The sequence below is a fragment of the Engystomops pustulosus genome, chromosome 2 (genome assembly GCF_040894005.1).
Source record: "Engystomops pustulosus chromosome 2, aEngPut4.maternal, whole genome shotgun sequence".
Lineage (NCBI taxonomy): Eukaryota > Metazoa > Chordata > Amphibia > Anura > Leptodactylidae > Engystomops > Engystomops pustulosus.
In genome coordinates this window covers 249,577,610-249,592,285 of record NC_092412.1, presented here as the reverse complement: position 1 = coordinate 249,592,285, position 14,676 = coordinate 249,577,610, and the positions used below count along the sequence as shown (strand labels likewise).

Sequence of the window (14,676 nt, the reverse complement as noted above, 5' to 3'; positions counted from 1 at the left end):
TCTCGGTATGCGCGGTATAAAAGGTGATGTTGGATGTTGGTCACGTGATCGATGGGTCCGGTAGAGGTCGTAGAATTAGAACGTTGCATGAAATATGTTACAACTGGTGCAAAAACTTCAAAGCGAAGTCTCTGCCTGTAGCGTCTTCCAGACTCTTATAAACAGGACGGAGGGGAATGTGATTTCGGCTTTATGAGCCACTTGTATGTAAGTATTTGTGTGAGTGCGGGCGGCGGCTCATTACACAGGAGGCTGAGTACTAGGAAAAGCCATATCCTCTACCCTTAGTATTATACATGGGATCACTTTCCCGCTGGTCACCGCTACTTTTGTGTTTATGAAATATTCAGTTTTTTTCCCCTTTTCTTCTGGTGTTTTTCAGTAAGAACACTCGGACATCGGACACCCTGAACAAGCAGCAGACCCTGAGGATGCACATAGATATCCCCCGAGCGCAGCTCCTGATAGAAGAGCGGGACACCATGGAGACTATCGGTACGTGCATCCTCTGCCAGGCTGTAAGCACAAGGCTGGGTAGTGATAAAGGATATGATATAGGACACGACCAGCGACTCTGCACTGCCCGGGTCATGTACACAGCCGGCGCTAATAGGCAAAAATATGTTAATGAAAAGGGTAAAAATATAATATTGTACCATACAGGGCACAAGATAACATACAGCATCAACATTATAGCGTCATACTATAAACAATATAATGTACTGACATACAACGCCAACATAATAGCGTCATACTATATACATAATAATGTACTAACATACAGCACCAACATAATAGCGTCATACTGTACACCTAATAATGTACTAACATACAGCATCAACATTATAGCGTCATACTATAAACAATATAATGTACTAACATACAGCGCCAACATAATAGCGTCATACTGTACACCTAATAATGTACTAACATACAGCACCAACATAATAGCGTCATACTGTACACCTAATAATGTACTAACATACAGCACCAACATAATAGCGTCATACTGTACACCTAATAATGTACTAACATACAGCACCAACATAATAGCGTCATACTGTACACCTAATAATGTACTAACATACAGCATCAACATTATAGCGTCATACTATAAACAATATAATGTACTAACATACAGCGCCAACATAATAGCGTCATACTGTACACCTAATAATGTACTAACATACAGCACCAACATAATAGCGTCATACTGTACACCTAATAATGTACTAACATACAGCACCAACATAATAGCGTCATACTGTACACCTAATAATGTACTAACATACAGCACCAACATAATAGCGTCATACTGTACACCTAATAATGTACTAACATACAGCATCAACGGGACAGAGGACAGAGGGCAGATTACCCCTTATATGTACAGGTGTTATGTAAGGGCCCTTGCAATAGCTGTCACTATAGAAGTCACCCAACTTTCCCAGGACCCTCCATGGGTAATGTGTGACACAAGAATTTACAAGAAAGTGAACGTTTAAGTAATTCAAGTCAGTCCGTCCCTCTGAACCCAGTACTAATCAACTCTTACCCATAATGCCTTGTGCTCCCTGTGCCGGAAAAAAAAAGCGTAAGAGGATTATCTGCTAACACGTAATAACGTTGATCTATTGCCATGGAAACATTTGTTTTGGAAACACAATTTGCAGACCGCTCACAGGGAGCAAATATTAACGATGACTGGTACATCAGGGGGTTTGTTACAGTGTGCCAGGGTCTTCTGATCAGAGAGACAAGTTCTGTAGCTCCTCTGTTACTGTGTACATGCTGGGAGTTGTAGTCCCAGCGCAGAAGAAAATAGCACTGAAGAACAAAATCTCCTTCTTTTTGGGGTTTAGAGCTGTCCCCAGACCACCAATATGTTATACAGAGGGTGGTAATTGTGTAATACTTCATATGACCTGCGGGGGCAGTGCAGGGAAATAGAATCCTTGCTGTGTGCTTCTCCCCACAGATCACACCTGATCTCTTGAGGTCTCCACAGGAGGACACACAGATAAAAAACTATTGTATGAGTAACAACCCAGCTTTCCTCGACTTTTGAATGGTACATGGTGAATTGCTTTAAACCCTTATCAATTAGACACTTATCACCAATGTTCATTGTTAGTGGAAAACCCCTTTAAATGGAACCTTTTACTAGGTTTTACCCCACTAAACTCCGAGCCCCTCAGGTAGGGGATAAAAAAAAATCCCCTAAAGTCACGCAAATATGACTCTTCTCATCCCATTTTCACATGAGATGAGTCAAGTTTAGTGGTTGCAGAGGTAATGTCACTTTAGAAGCTCCTACCTTCTGTTTTGTAGCACCTTGAACCATGCTGCTGGTGTCATATTAAAGATACACATCTATTCTTTCAGAACCCATAAGGCTTATAGCTTTGGGGGCTACAGACCTTAAAACATAGAGACAGAAACTGAATCTTTATCTGCAGCTTGCATTTCCAGCCATGTGTTTATCTGCCTGTATGTCCAGTTGTGTAGCTCACACAGTCATATGCCTGATAGTATCTGAAAGGTGAGATTCTTATCTTTAATATGACACCAGCAACATGTTTCTAGGTACTACAGAAGATAGGGGTGTCTGGAAATGACACCACTAAACATGACTCATCTCATGTGAAAATGAGAGGTCAGAAGAGTCATATTTGCCAATTTTTTTTATAGGTAAATTTCACATAAAAGAGGAAATTCTAGAAAGTACATTTCTCCCCCTTCCTGTGGGGTAAAATCTGCTGACAGATTCTCGTTAGACATCTAGCTGTGATTGAGTGTGTAATTCCTCAGCTGTAGTATGCAGGAGCTTAGGAAAGCTGGGTTACAGGGTGATGAAACAATGAAGCGTTGTGTGGCTGAGCAGTGGTAGGGGTTAATCTTGGCGGCGTGCCGGTACCTTTTCCTTGGCGCACGCAGGGCCCCCTAATAACCTGCGAGGCTCTAGGACTTGTATTTCCATCGCATACTGTCCGCCCGCTGCCTTGTTTGGGCAAAAAATGCAAACAACAGAAGCGGAGATCCTGCTGCTCCTCGGCTTGTCACAGCGAAGACTTAACGCTGAGGTGGACGACTTCCAGCCCCCGGCAGTGACGAGAAGCCTCCTGCTGTATATATAAGACTGCAACATCTCAGGAGGACCCCCAGCCCGTGCCCCCACCTGTGCATCTTCATCCACCTGCTTGAGTGTAAGCTCCCGGGACCCAGGCGTAAGGGACCACCCAACACATGAATGACAGGGGAGGACCCCCAGCCCGTGCCCCCACCTGTGCATCTTCATCCACCTGCATGAGTGTAAGCGCCCGGGACCCAGGCGTAAGGGACCACCCAACACATGAATGACAGGGGAGGACCCCCAGCCCCGGCCTCCACCTGTGCCTCCTCATCCCCCTGCACGAGTGTAAGCTCCCGGGACCCAGGCGTAAGGGGCCACCCAACACATGAATAACAGGGGAGGACCCCCGGCCCCCACCTGTGCCTCCTCATCCCCCTGCACAAGCGTAAGCTCCCGGGACCCAGGGGTAAGGGGCGACCCAACACATGAATAACAGGGGAGGACCCCCGGCCCCCACCTGTGCCTCCTCATCCCCCTGCACGAGCGTAAGCTCCCGGGACCCAGGCGTAAGGGGCCACCCAACACATGAATGACAGGGGAGGACCCCCGGCCCTCACCTGTGCCTCATCATCCCCCTGCACGAGTGTAAGCTCCCGGGACCCAGGGGTAAGGGGCGACCCAACACATGAATAACAGGGGAGGACCCCCAGCCCCCACCTGTGCCTCCTCATCCCCCTGCACGAGCGTAAGCTCCCGGGACCCAGGGGTAAGGGACGACCCAACACATGAATGACAGGGGAGGACCCCCGGCCCCCACCTGTGCCCCCTCATCCCCCTGCACGAGCGTAAGCTCCCGGGACCAAGGTGTAAGGGGCCACCCAACACATGAATAACAGGGGAGGACCCCCAGCCCCAGCCCCCACCTGTGCCTCCTCATCCCCCTGCACGAGCGTAAGCTCCCGGGACCAAGGTGTAAGGGGCCACCCAACACATGAATAACAGGGGAGGACCCCCGGCCTCCACCTGTACCTCCTCACCCACCCTGCACGAGTGTAAGCTCCCGGGACCCAGGCGTAAGGGGTGACCCAACACATGAATAACAGGGGAGGACCCCCAGCCCCGGCCTCTACCTGTGCCTCCTCATCCCCCTGCACGAGCGTAAGCTCCCGGGACCAAGGTGTAAGGGGCCACCCAACACATGAATGACAGGGGAGGACCCCCGGCCCCCACCTGTGCCCCCTCATCCACCCTGCACGAGTGTAAGCTCCCAGGACCCAGGGGTAAGGGGTGACCATAAACATTAGATGGTCAACTGGTCCTACCAAAATAGTGGCTGTGCCTGGCATTACTTCCATAAATGCAGTACTCCTCCCAGCCACTATAAGCGCTGTGTTATGTGATGTGACTGAGAGGAAGGGGGTAGATCTCCATCTATCATTTATGTTCTATAAACAGGGTGGACTCTCTGATAGGCTGAGGACTGGAAATTTATGGCCTAAAATTTAAAAAGTGCGATCTCTAAACCTCACCTTGAGTGGAACCTCCGCTGACCACATCTTGACCACAGAGCGACATAAATTTTATTACAAAAAGTTTAGAAAATTTTTTCCGACTTTTTGTGTTCCACATTAAATCGCAATATGTGATTTTTTGCTACAGGATACACATCCCGCGTCCCAAACTAAACCATAGGTCATAGAAAATCTATAAAAAGTCGTGTTCTGCCAAACAAAAAATCTTAAGTTCCATTTGTCAAGTCACCGCGTCCGCGTCAGACTTTGCCTTCAGAGGACTTTTATCTCCAGTCTTCCCCGCGTTGTCCTCCGCATTGCAGGACGTGGATGTTCTTCCCTCCGCGCTAATGACCGGGAGATAAGAAGATCCGTCTCTGCAGAATTTTTTTTTTTTGCTTTTTTCCCTTTATTTAATGGCCTCTCTTGCTTTGTAAGCAGTGTAGACGGCCGGTGCTCCCTCTCTCCAGCAATCACTCCTTCACTGTCCAGACCCGAGATTTATCCCCGACACCAAGCAATTTATACTTCACGTAAAAAAAGTGACAAGAGAGCAAAAAAAATAAAAAATAAACGAGTAAAATCCTCCGTTTTAATCAATGTCCGAGCACTAGAAAGGGTTTATGCTTCGCAGTCTTCTCCTAATAGTAAATCTTCTCCTAATAGTAAATCTTCTCCCGCTCGCAGATGACAGATCCACCGTGCTATTGACCGACGCCGATTTTGGAGAGTCATCAAAGCAGAAGTCATTAACCGTCACTCACACCGTGCATTACCAGTCCGTCTCACAGGCTACCGGACCACTGGTCGACGTGTCAGACGCCCGGCCAGGAACAAGTAAGTCTTTTTCATTTTTTATGTATTTTCAATGTTTTTTTTTTACTTTGTATTACAGTCATTTATTAGTATTTAATATATTTTTGTGGTATGTATCCTGATATGCAATTTTCTTTCACCTTATTTATTTTTTGTTTTTAAATATTTTTTTAAAGATTATTACCACAGCTAGTGATAGTTCCCCATAGAGCCCTAATAACTAAATGTCACCCTTCTTTTACCTAAAAATTGTTTCCCTCACATCCCCATAAAATCAACTTTGTTATCTTACCTGGCATACAGCCAGATCCAGCAATGAGTCGGAGGGCCTGTGTTCTGCTGAGCCGTGTGTGACAGCTCCTCCCCATGTCCCATACCTACTCACCATTCAGCCCTTCATGTCATGTGACCAGAGTAATGTCATCTAAGGTCCTTTAACCACCAACATTTGCTCCATTTAACGCATGTACATATCTGATCACATAAAATCACAGCAGTCTCCATGGACTTCTACTCCTTCATGGACTTGTACTTCTCCCCATCCTCCATGTACTACTACTCCTCCCCATCCTCCATGTACTACTACTCCTCCCCATCCTCCATGTACTACTACTCCTCCCCATCCTCCATGTACTACTACTCCTCCCCATCCTCCATGTACTACTACTCCTCCCCATCCTCCATGTACTACTACTCCTCCCCATCCTCCATGTACTACTACTCCTCCCCATCCTCCATATACTACTACTCCTCCCCATCCTCCATGGACTTCTACTCCTCCCCATCCTCCATGGACTTCTACTCCTCCCCATCCTCCATGGACTTCTACTCCTCCCCATCCTCCATGGACTTCTACTCCTCCCCATCCTCCATGTACTACTACTCCTCCCCATCCTCCATGTACTACTACTCCTCCCCATCCTCCATAGACTTCTACTCATCCCCATCCTCCATGTACTACTACTCCTCCCCATCCTCCATGTACTACTACTCCTCCCCATCCTCCATGTACTACTACTCCTCCCCACCCTCCATGGACATCTACTCCTCCCCATCCTCCATAGACTTCTACTCATCCCCATCCTCCATGTACTACTACTCCTCCCCATCCTCCATGTACTACTACTCCTCCCCACCCTCCATGGACATCTACTCCTCCCCATCCTCCATAGACTTCTACTCATCCCCATCCTCCATGTACTACTACTCCTCCCCATCCTCCATGTACTACTACTCCTCCCCATCCTCCATGTACTACTACTCCTCCCCATCCTCCATGTACTACTACTCCTCCCCATCCTCCATGGACTTCTACTCCTCCCCATCCTCCATGTACTACTACTCCTCCCCACCCTCCATGTACTACTACTCCTCCCCATCCTCCATAGACTTCTACTCATCCCCATCTTCCATGGACTTCTACTCCTCCCCATCCTCCATGTACTACTACTCCTCTCCATCCCCCATGGACTACTACTCCTCCCCATCCTCCATATACTACTACTCCTCCCCATCCTCCATATACTACATCTCCTCCCCATCCTCCATATACTACTACTCCTCCCCATCCTCCATATACTACTACTCCTCCACATCCTCCATATACTACTACTCCTCCCCATCCTCCATATACTACTACTCCTCCCATCCTCCATATACTACTACTCCTCCCCATCCTCCATATACTACTACTCCTCCCCATCCTCCATATACTACTACTCCTCCCCATCCTCCATATACTACTACTCCCCATCCTCCATATACTACTACTCCTCCCCATCCTCCAGGGAGTACTACTGCTCCTCCCCATCCTCCATATACTACTACTCCTCCCCATCCTCCATATACTACTACTCCTCCCCATCCTCCATATACTACTACTCCTCCCCATCCTCCATATACTACATCTCCTCCCCATCCTCCATATACTGCTACTCCTCCCCATCCTCCATAGACTACTACTCCTCCCCATCCTCCATATACTACTACTCCTCCCCATCCTCCATAGACTACTACTAATCCCCATCCTCCATATACTACTACTCCTCCCCATCCTCCATATACTACTACTCCCCATCCTCCATATACTACTACTCCTCCCCATCCTCCATATACTACTACTCCTCTCCATCCTCCATATACTACTACTCCTCCCCATCCTCCATATACTACTACTCCTCCCCATCCTCCATATACTACTACTCCCCCCCATCCTCCATATACTACATCTCCTCCCCATCCTCCATATACTACTACTCCTCCCCATCCTCCATATACTACTACTCCTCCCCATCCTCCATATACTACTACTCCTCTCCATCCTCCATATACTACTACTCCTCCCCATCCTCCATATACTACATCTCCTCCCCATCCTCCATATACTACTACTCCTCCCCATCCTCCATATACTACTACTCCTCCCCATCCTCCATATACTACTACTCCTCTCCATCCTCCATATACTACTACTCCTCCCCATCCTCCATATACTGCTACTCCTCCCCATCCTCCATATACTACTACTCCTCCCCACCCTCCATGTACTACTACACCTCCCCATCCTCCATATACTACATCTCCTCCCCATCCTCCATATACTACATCTCCTCCCCATCCTCCATATACTACATCTCCTCCCCATCCTCCATATACTACTACTCCTCCTCATCCTCCATATACTACTACTCCTCCCCATCCTCCATATACTACTACTCCCCATCCTCCATATACTACTACTCCTCCCCATCCTCCATATACTACTACTCCTCCCCATCCTCCATATACTACTACTCCTCCCCATCCTCCATATACTACTACTCCTCCCCATCCTCCATATACTACTACTCCCCATCCTCCATATACTACTACTCCTCCCCATCCTCCATATACTACTACTCCCCATCCTCCATATACTACTACTCCTCCTCATCCTCCATGTACTACTACTCCTCCCCATCCTCCATGTACTACTACTCCTCCCCATCCTCCAGGGAGTATTCTCAGGCTATAGGGATTGTTCCTAATGCTGGGATGAAACTTCCTCATTATTTCCTCGGTAAATCTTGGTAACTATGAAGAATCTGTGTCTGGGAATGGTAAAGTTACGAGGATAAATGTCCCCCCCTCCCCCCTCGGCCGCTTCATTAATTAGTTTGTTAATTTAAAGCCTGGTAATTGTCATTTCTGAGAGCAGCAGGAATCCTCTTCAATAATATATGGAGCTGTTTTCTCCGGCTCCAAGTGCTACGATTAATTGATTAAAAGCCTGAAAAGAAGAAGATTGAATCTTGTGTGTTGTGGATGCTCCGGAGAGCACGGGATGCTGGGTACTTAATACGGTTAACCCTTTCATTCCCCTCCCGCCTGCACTTAAAGGGATGGAAATGTATAATGGCCTCCCTCCTTAACCGAATCATAGGTGGCCATGTGGGGGGGGGGGGGTCGATATAAACAGATTTATTCTGACAAATATAACATTTTCAGATGAAAGACAGGTTACAGAAGCCCATTAACCCTGACAGAGTCCCTTGTGTAGTCTCAGGGGTTGGCCTTTGGTTTGGATGCATTTAGAAAAAACAAACAAAAAGTGACTTGTCTGTGCTGCAGACTCCTCAGCTCTCAGCCCCCACCTTTGTGCTCCTGTACAGTTACCCCTCCTCCACTGATGTCATCTCACCAGGCTGTGAGCACTGTTTATGTGAAGAAGCACAAAGGTGGGGACTGAGAGCTGAGGAATCTGCAGCACAGACAAGTCACATGTTGTTTTTTTGAAATGCATCCAAATCAAAGCCCTAACCCATGCAACTACACAGAGGATTCTGTCAGGGTGAAAGGTAAGTTATAACACACAATTATATTGTAATGCAAATAATCAGAGAAAGCTAAAAGATATATATATATATATATATATATATATATATATATATATATATATACAGGATAGGAGTAGTAGTACTGTGCTGTGCTCATATATACAGGATAGGAGTAGTAGTGCTGTGCTGTGCCCATATATACAAGATAGGGGTAGTAGTACTGTGCTGTGCCCATATATACAGGATAGGAGTAGTAATACTGTGCTGTGTCCATATATACAGGATAGTAGTAGTAGTACTGTGCTGTGCTCATATATACAGGATAGGAGTAGTAGTACTGTGCTGTGCTCATATATACAGGATAGGAGCAGTAGTACTGTGCTGTGTTCATATATACAGGATAGGAGTAGTAGTACTGTGCTGTACCCATATATACAGGATAGGAGTAGGAGTACTATGCTGTGTTCATATATACAGGATAGGAGTAGTAGTACTGTGCTGTGCCAATATATACAGGATAGGAGTAGTAGTACTATGCTGTGTTCATATATACAGGATAGGAGTAGTAGTACTGTGCCCATATATACAGGATAGGAGTAGTAGTACTGTGCCCATATATACAGGATAGGAGTAGTAGTACTGTGCTGTGCCCATATATACAGGATAAGGGTAGTAGTACTGTGCTGTGCTCATATATACAGGATAGGAGTAGTAGTACTGTGCTGTGCCCATATATACAGGATAGGAGTAGTAGTAATGTGCTGTGCCCATATATACAGAATAGGAGTAGTAGTGCTGTGCTGTACCCATATATACAGGATAGGAGTAGTAGTACTGTGCTGTGTCCATATATACAGGATAGGGGTAGTAGTACAATGAGGATCACAGCTGATACATTACAATGTAGCGTCCTGTTAGTTGTAACAATCTATCTTGTAACTGCCATGCAGATTCAGGTGTGACTAGAGAAAAAGACAAAATATACATCGGATCCCAAAATAAGCGAGAGATTTTATTTCTCAGTATATAACCTCGGTGAATGCCTCAGCTCTGAGCGACACTCCGGGATCTGCAGGGATAACCCCTCAGCCTCGTCCCTTCCACGGCCTGAATTCCCTATTTTTAGACGCTTGTTATATTTTGGAAAAATGAAAAAAAAAAGAAAAGCCACAAAATTGACTTCATAAACAATGCATGAGCAGTGCAGCACAGCGCAGCGGGGTGCGGAGGATGACAATAGGACGATTGTGGGGTAACGCCATATTATTTCTGTCTAGCCGGTGCTAAAAATACCCCCCCCCTCCCCCGCGCTCCTCTGCCGCAGCCCTGACATTACCAGACGGGAGGGAATTCTCCGGGGAGACTGATGGGAGCAGTGCAGGGGGAGACCCAGGAGCCGGCGCTGTGCTGCTCCTTCTCTCCAGGGGATATTGTTTGAGATTATTTATTGTTCAATTTCCGAAAAGAAAAATCTACGTTTCATTACCCTTAAAGCTCGAGGCAAAGAACGTAATGTATTGTTACTCCCCCCGAGGGCCGCACCGAGAATGACGAGCAGCTAAATATTATATAAAATGAGTGAGGAAGATGTCACCCAACTTTCCCAGATACAGATGAGAACAGTTGCTTAAAAGGGGCAGGAATTAAAGGAAATCTTCTATCAAAATCCATAATACACCAGGGGCATTACTCCTAGATCCAGGAACCGTGACTGTAGTAATCTTATATTTGTTATCCATGGCATCCGTCCTTCTAAAATCAACTTGTACAATTATGCTAATGAGCCAGAAGTGCTATGGGGTTGTAACCAGAACCCCTCCGTGCTGCAGCTTCACAGGCTGTTACACTGTCTCTCGGTTCCCACAGCATGATGTAATCTTACACAGTGGGAAGGAGGTAGTGCTCCAGAACAGTGTAACAGCCTGTGAAGCCTAGGTGAGCTCTGGTAACACCCTAGAGCCTTTCTGGCTCATTAGCATAGTTATAAAAGTTGATTTTAGAAGGAATGAGGCCAAGGATGATACATAAGAAGATACCACAGTCATGGTGCCTGGATCTATAAGTCATGTCCCTGGATTATCATGATGGGTCGTACATTGATTTACAGGGGACAATACACAATTTTGTGCTATTATATACCATTCCCACACTAACTAGCAAATGCAATGGGGGAGTATCCTCACACTGCTGTGCTCTTAGCTGTCTGCATTGAAATGCTCCACAGCCCCAACTTCTGCACTGAAAAAGAGTTGTAACAGGCCTTTGGTTGAATACTACAGTCACTCAAAGTAGAGGAGAGGAGCTGTGAAATAAGCTAAGAGCACAGCAGTGTGAGGACATGCCTCCTGCGCACATAGACAACCATGAGGCTGGAAAGGAGCTGTGAAATAAGCTAAGAGCACAGCAGTGTGAGGACATGCCTCCTGCGCACATAGACAACCATGAGGCTGGAAAGGAGCTGTGAAATAAGCTAAGAGCACAGCAGTGTGAGGACATGCCTCCAGCGCACATAGACAAACATAATGCTGGAAAGGAGCTGTGAAATAAGCTAAGAGCACAGCAGTGGGAGGACATGCCTCCTGCGCACATAGACAACCATGAGGCTGGAAAGGAGCTGTGAAATAAGCTAAGAGCACAGCAGTGGGAGGACATGCCTCCAGCGCACATAGACAACCATAATGCTGGAAAGGAGCTGTGAAATAAGCTAAGAGCACAGCAGTGTGAGGACATGCCTCCAGCGCACACAGACAACCATAAGGCTGGAAAGGAGCTGTGAAATAAGCTAAGAGCACAGCAGTGTGAGGACATGCCTCCTGTACACATAGACAAGCATAAGGCTGGAAAGGAGCTGTGAAATAAGCTAAGAGCACAGCAGTGGGAGGACATGCCTCCAGCGCACATAGACAACCATAATGCTGGAAAGGAGCTGTGAAATAAGCTAAGAGCACAGCAGTGTGATGACATGCCTCCTGTGCACATAGACAAACATAATGCTGGAAAGGAGCTGTGAAATAAGCTAAGAGCACAGCAGTGTGAGGACATGCCTCCAGCGCACATAGACAAACATAATGCTGGAAAGGAGCTGTGAAATAAGCTAAGAGCACAGCAGTGTGAGGACATGCCTCCTGTACACATAGACAAGCATAAGGCTGGAAAGGAGCTGTGAAATAAGCTAAGAGCACAGCAGTGGGAGGACATGCCTCCTGTGCACATAGACAAACATAATGCTGGAAAGGAGCTGTGAAATAAGCTAAGAGCACAGCAGTGGGAGGACATGCCTCCTGTGCACATAGACAAACATAATGCTGGAAAGGAGCTGTGAAATAAGCTAAGAGCACAGCAGTGTGAGGACATGCCTCCTGTGCACATAGACAGCCATAATGCTGGAAAGGAGCTGTGAAATAAGCTAAGAGCACAGCAGTGTGAGGACACGCCTCCTGTGCACATAGACAACCATGAGGCTGGAAAGGAGCTGTGAAATAAGCTAAGAGCACAGCAGTGTGAGGACATGCCTCCTGCGCACATAGACAACCATAACGCTGGAAAGGAGCTGTGAAATAAGCTAAGAGCACAGCAGTGTGAGGACACGCCTCCAGTGCACATGGACAACCATAAGGCTGGAATATGAATCCATATTTCACAGTCCTGCTGCTACTAACAACATACAGAAAGATATAAATACACATCTCTAGGGACAATGCTTATTACTGGCTTCAGAGTGCACAGAGCACAGCAGTTTGAGGACACTACCCCAGTGTACATTGAGAAGCCACAATCCTGGATTATAAATCCAGATTTCACAGTCCTGCTGCTACTAACAACATACACGAAGGTCTCTGCTGCAAACTTCCCTCCTGCTCTTAGTGTTGCTGTAGCATTCAACCTGAAATCTATATCATTCGGGGCTGAGCACAGAGGTAAGTGCACAGCAGTGTGAGGACATTCAGAGTGGTAGTCAGGTTTTTGAGCGGTTCTTCACTTTTGGTAATAGGGGTAATAGGGGGGAGTCAACAGGTGGAGAACTGGTAGATGATACATCAGCAAACTCCTGATATACTGTATCTATCGTTGTTGTTCTTTTTTTAATTAAATTAACTTTTTTTTTCTTTTTCTCAAAGATCCGACCACTAGAAAAAATGCAAAAGCCGGTCCGGCAGCTCGCAACAGATATGCAAGTCAGTGGACGCTAAATAGGCCGCACCCCACCATATCTGCACACACCCTAACAACAGACTGGAGGCTACCCACGCCAAGAGCTACCGGATCTGTAGACAAGGAAAGCGACAGCTACAGCGTGAGCCCATCCCAGGACACAGGTAACATACACTGCTATGCATCTCACTTTACTGCGGTGCTGGAAAGATAACTCACAATCACTCTGAACAGTGGGTGTTAGTGGAAACCCCCATCATTTCTAGAAGGAAGGATTCTTGGTGGTCACCGGCACCCAGACACCCTTAGCACTGGTCACAGGTATTCCGAAATTGTAGCTTTAGCCTTTTAATATTATTAGCTCTTTCACTAGACTTCACTGTTTTGCAGTGTAGTCAGAACCCCCAATTATCAGTGCACAGTGGTCTGTTCCACATCTTCCTAGCTACAGTTTTGTGGAACAAACCACATAATGGAAGTTCACAGGGGTGTGTTCTGACAACATTAATACACATATTCATTGTATTTCTCTCCTGGGGGAGAGCTGTGTAATCATAGTCCAGTGTCACAAGAATCCTTAAAGGGGTCAGCAGGTGTATGTTGTTAGAAACAGCAGGACTGTGAATTATGGATTTATATTCCATGATTATAGTAGGAGGTGGATACTCAAACTGCTGTGCTAACCAGTGTTAGGTATCGTCTCTGTAGATATATAATCAGACCTTAGAAATGTATAATTACACTTGTCTTCAGGACCAATAGAGCACAGAGCACAGCAGTGTGAGCAGTGCACTTGGAGAAGCTACAATCCAGAAATATAAATTTATGTATCACAGTTCTGCTGCTACTAAAAAGATGCACAAAGGTCTCTACAGGGACAATACCTAAACCTGGCTGCACAGAGCACAGCAGTGTGAGGATCCAGCCTCCTAGAATATAAATACAGGCAGTCCCCGGGTTACGTACAAGATAGGTTCTGTAGGTTTGTTCTTAAGTTGAATTTGTATGTAAGTCGGAACTGTATATTTTATCATTGTAGATCCAGACAAATTTTTTTGGTCTCTGTGACAATTGGATTTTAAAAATGTTGGGTTGTCATAAGAACCAGGATTAACACTAAATCTTCATTACAGACACCTGATAACTGTTACAGCTGATTATTGTAACCTAGGACTAAAGTACAGTAAATTACCAATATCCAGAGGTCCGTTTGTAACTAGGGGTCGTATGTAAGTCGGGTGTTCTTAAGTAGGGGACTGTCTGTATATATCCTTGTGACCTACTGACAAGGCTCTCACCTCACGTGCCC

General features: G+C 46.2%; 1 protein-coding gene across 6 annotated transcripts in view; it reads left to right on the top strand.

Moving 5' to 3' along the window:
- Positions 1-14,676, top strand: part of DSCAM (DS cell adhesion molecule) — a 336,141-nt gene that overhangs the window by 295,130 nt on the left and 26,335 nt on the right. For all 6 annotated transcript variants that reach the window (XM_072138796.1, XM_072138794.1, XM_072138795.1 and 3 more), the window contains 3 exons: positions 383-495; positions 5,272-5,421; positions 13,334-13,531. In XM_072138796.1, the coding sequence (XP_071994897.1) occupies positions 383-495; positions 5,272-5,421; positions 13,334-13,531 (461 nt within the window). The remainder of the gene's footprint in view (positions 1-382; positions 496-5,271; positions 5,422-13,333; positions 13,532-14,676) is intronic.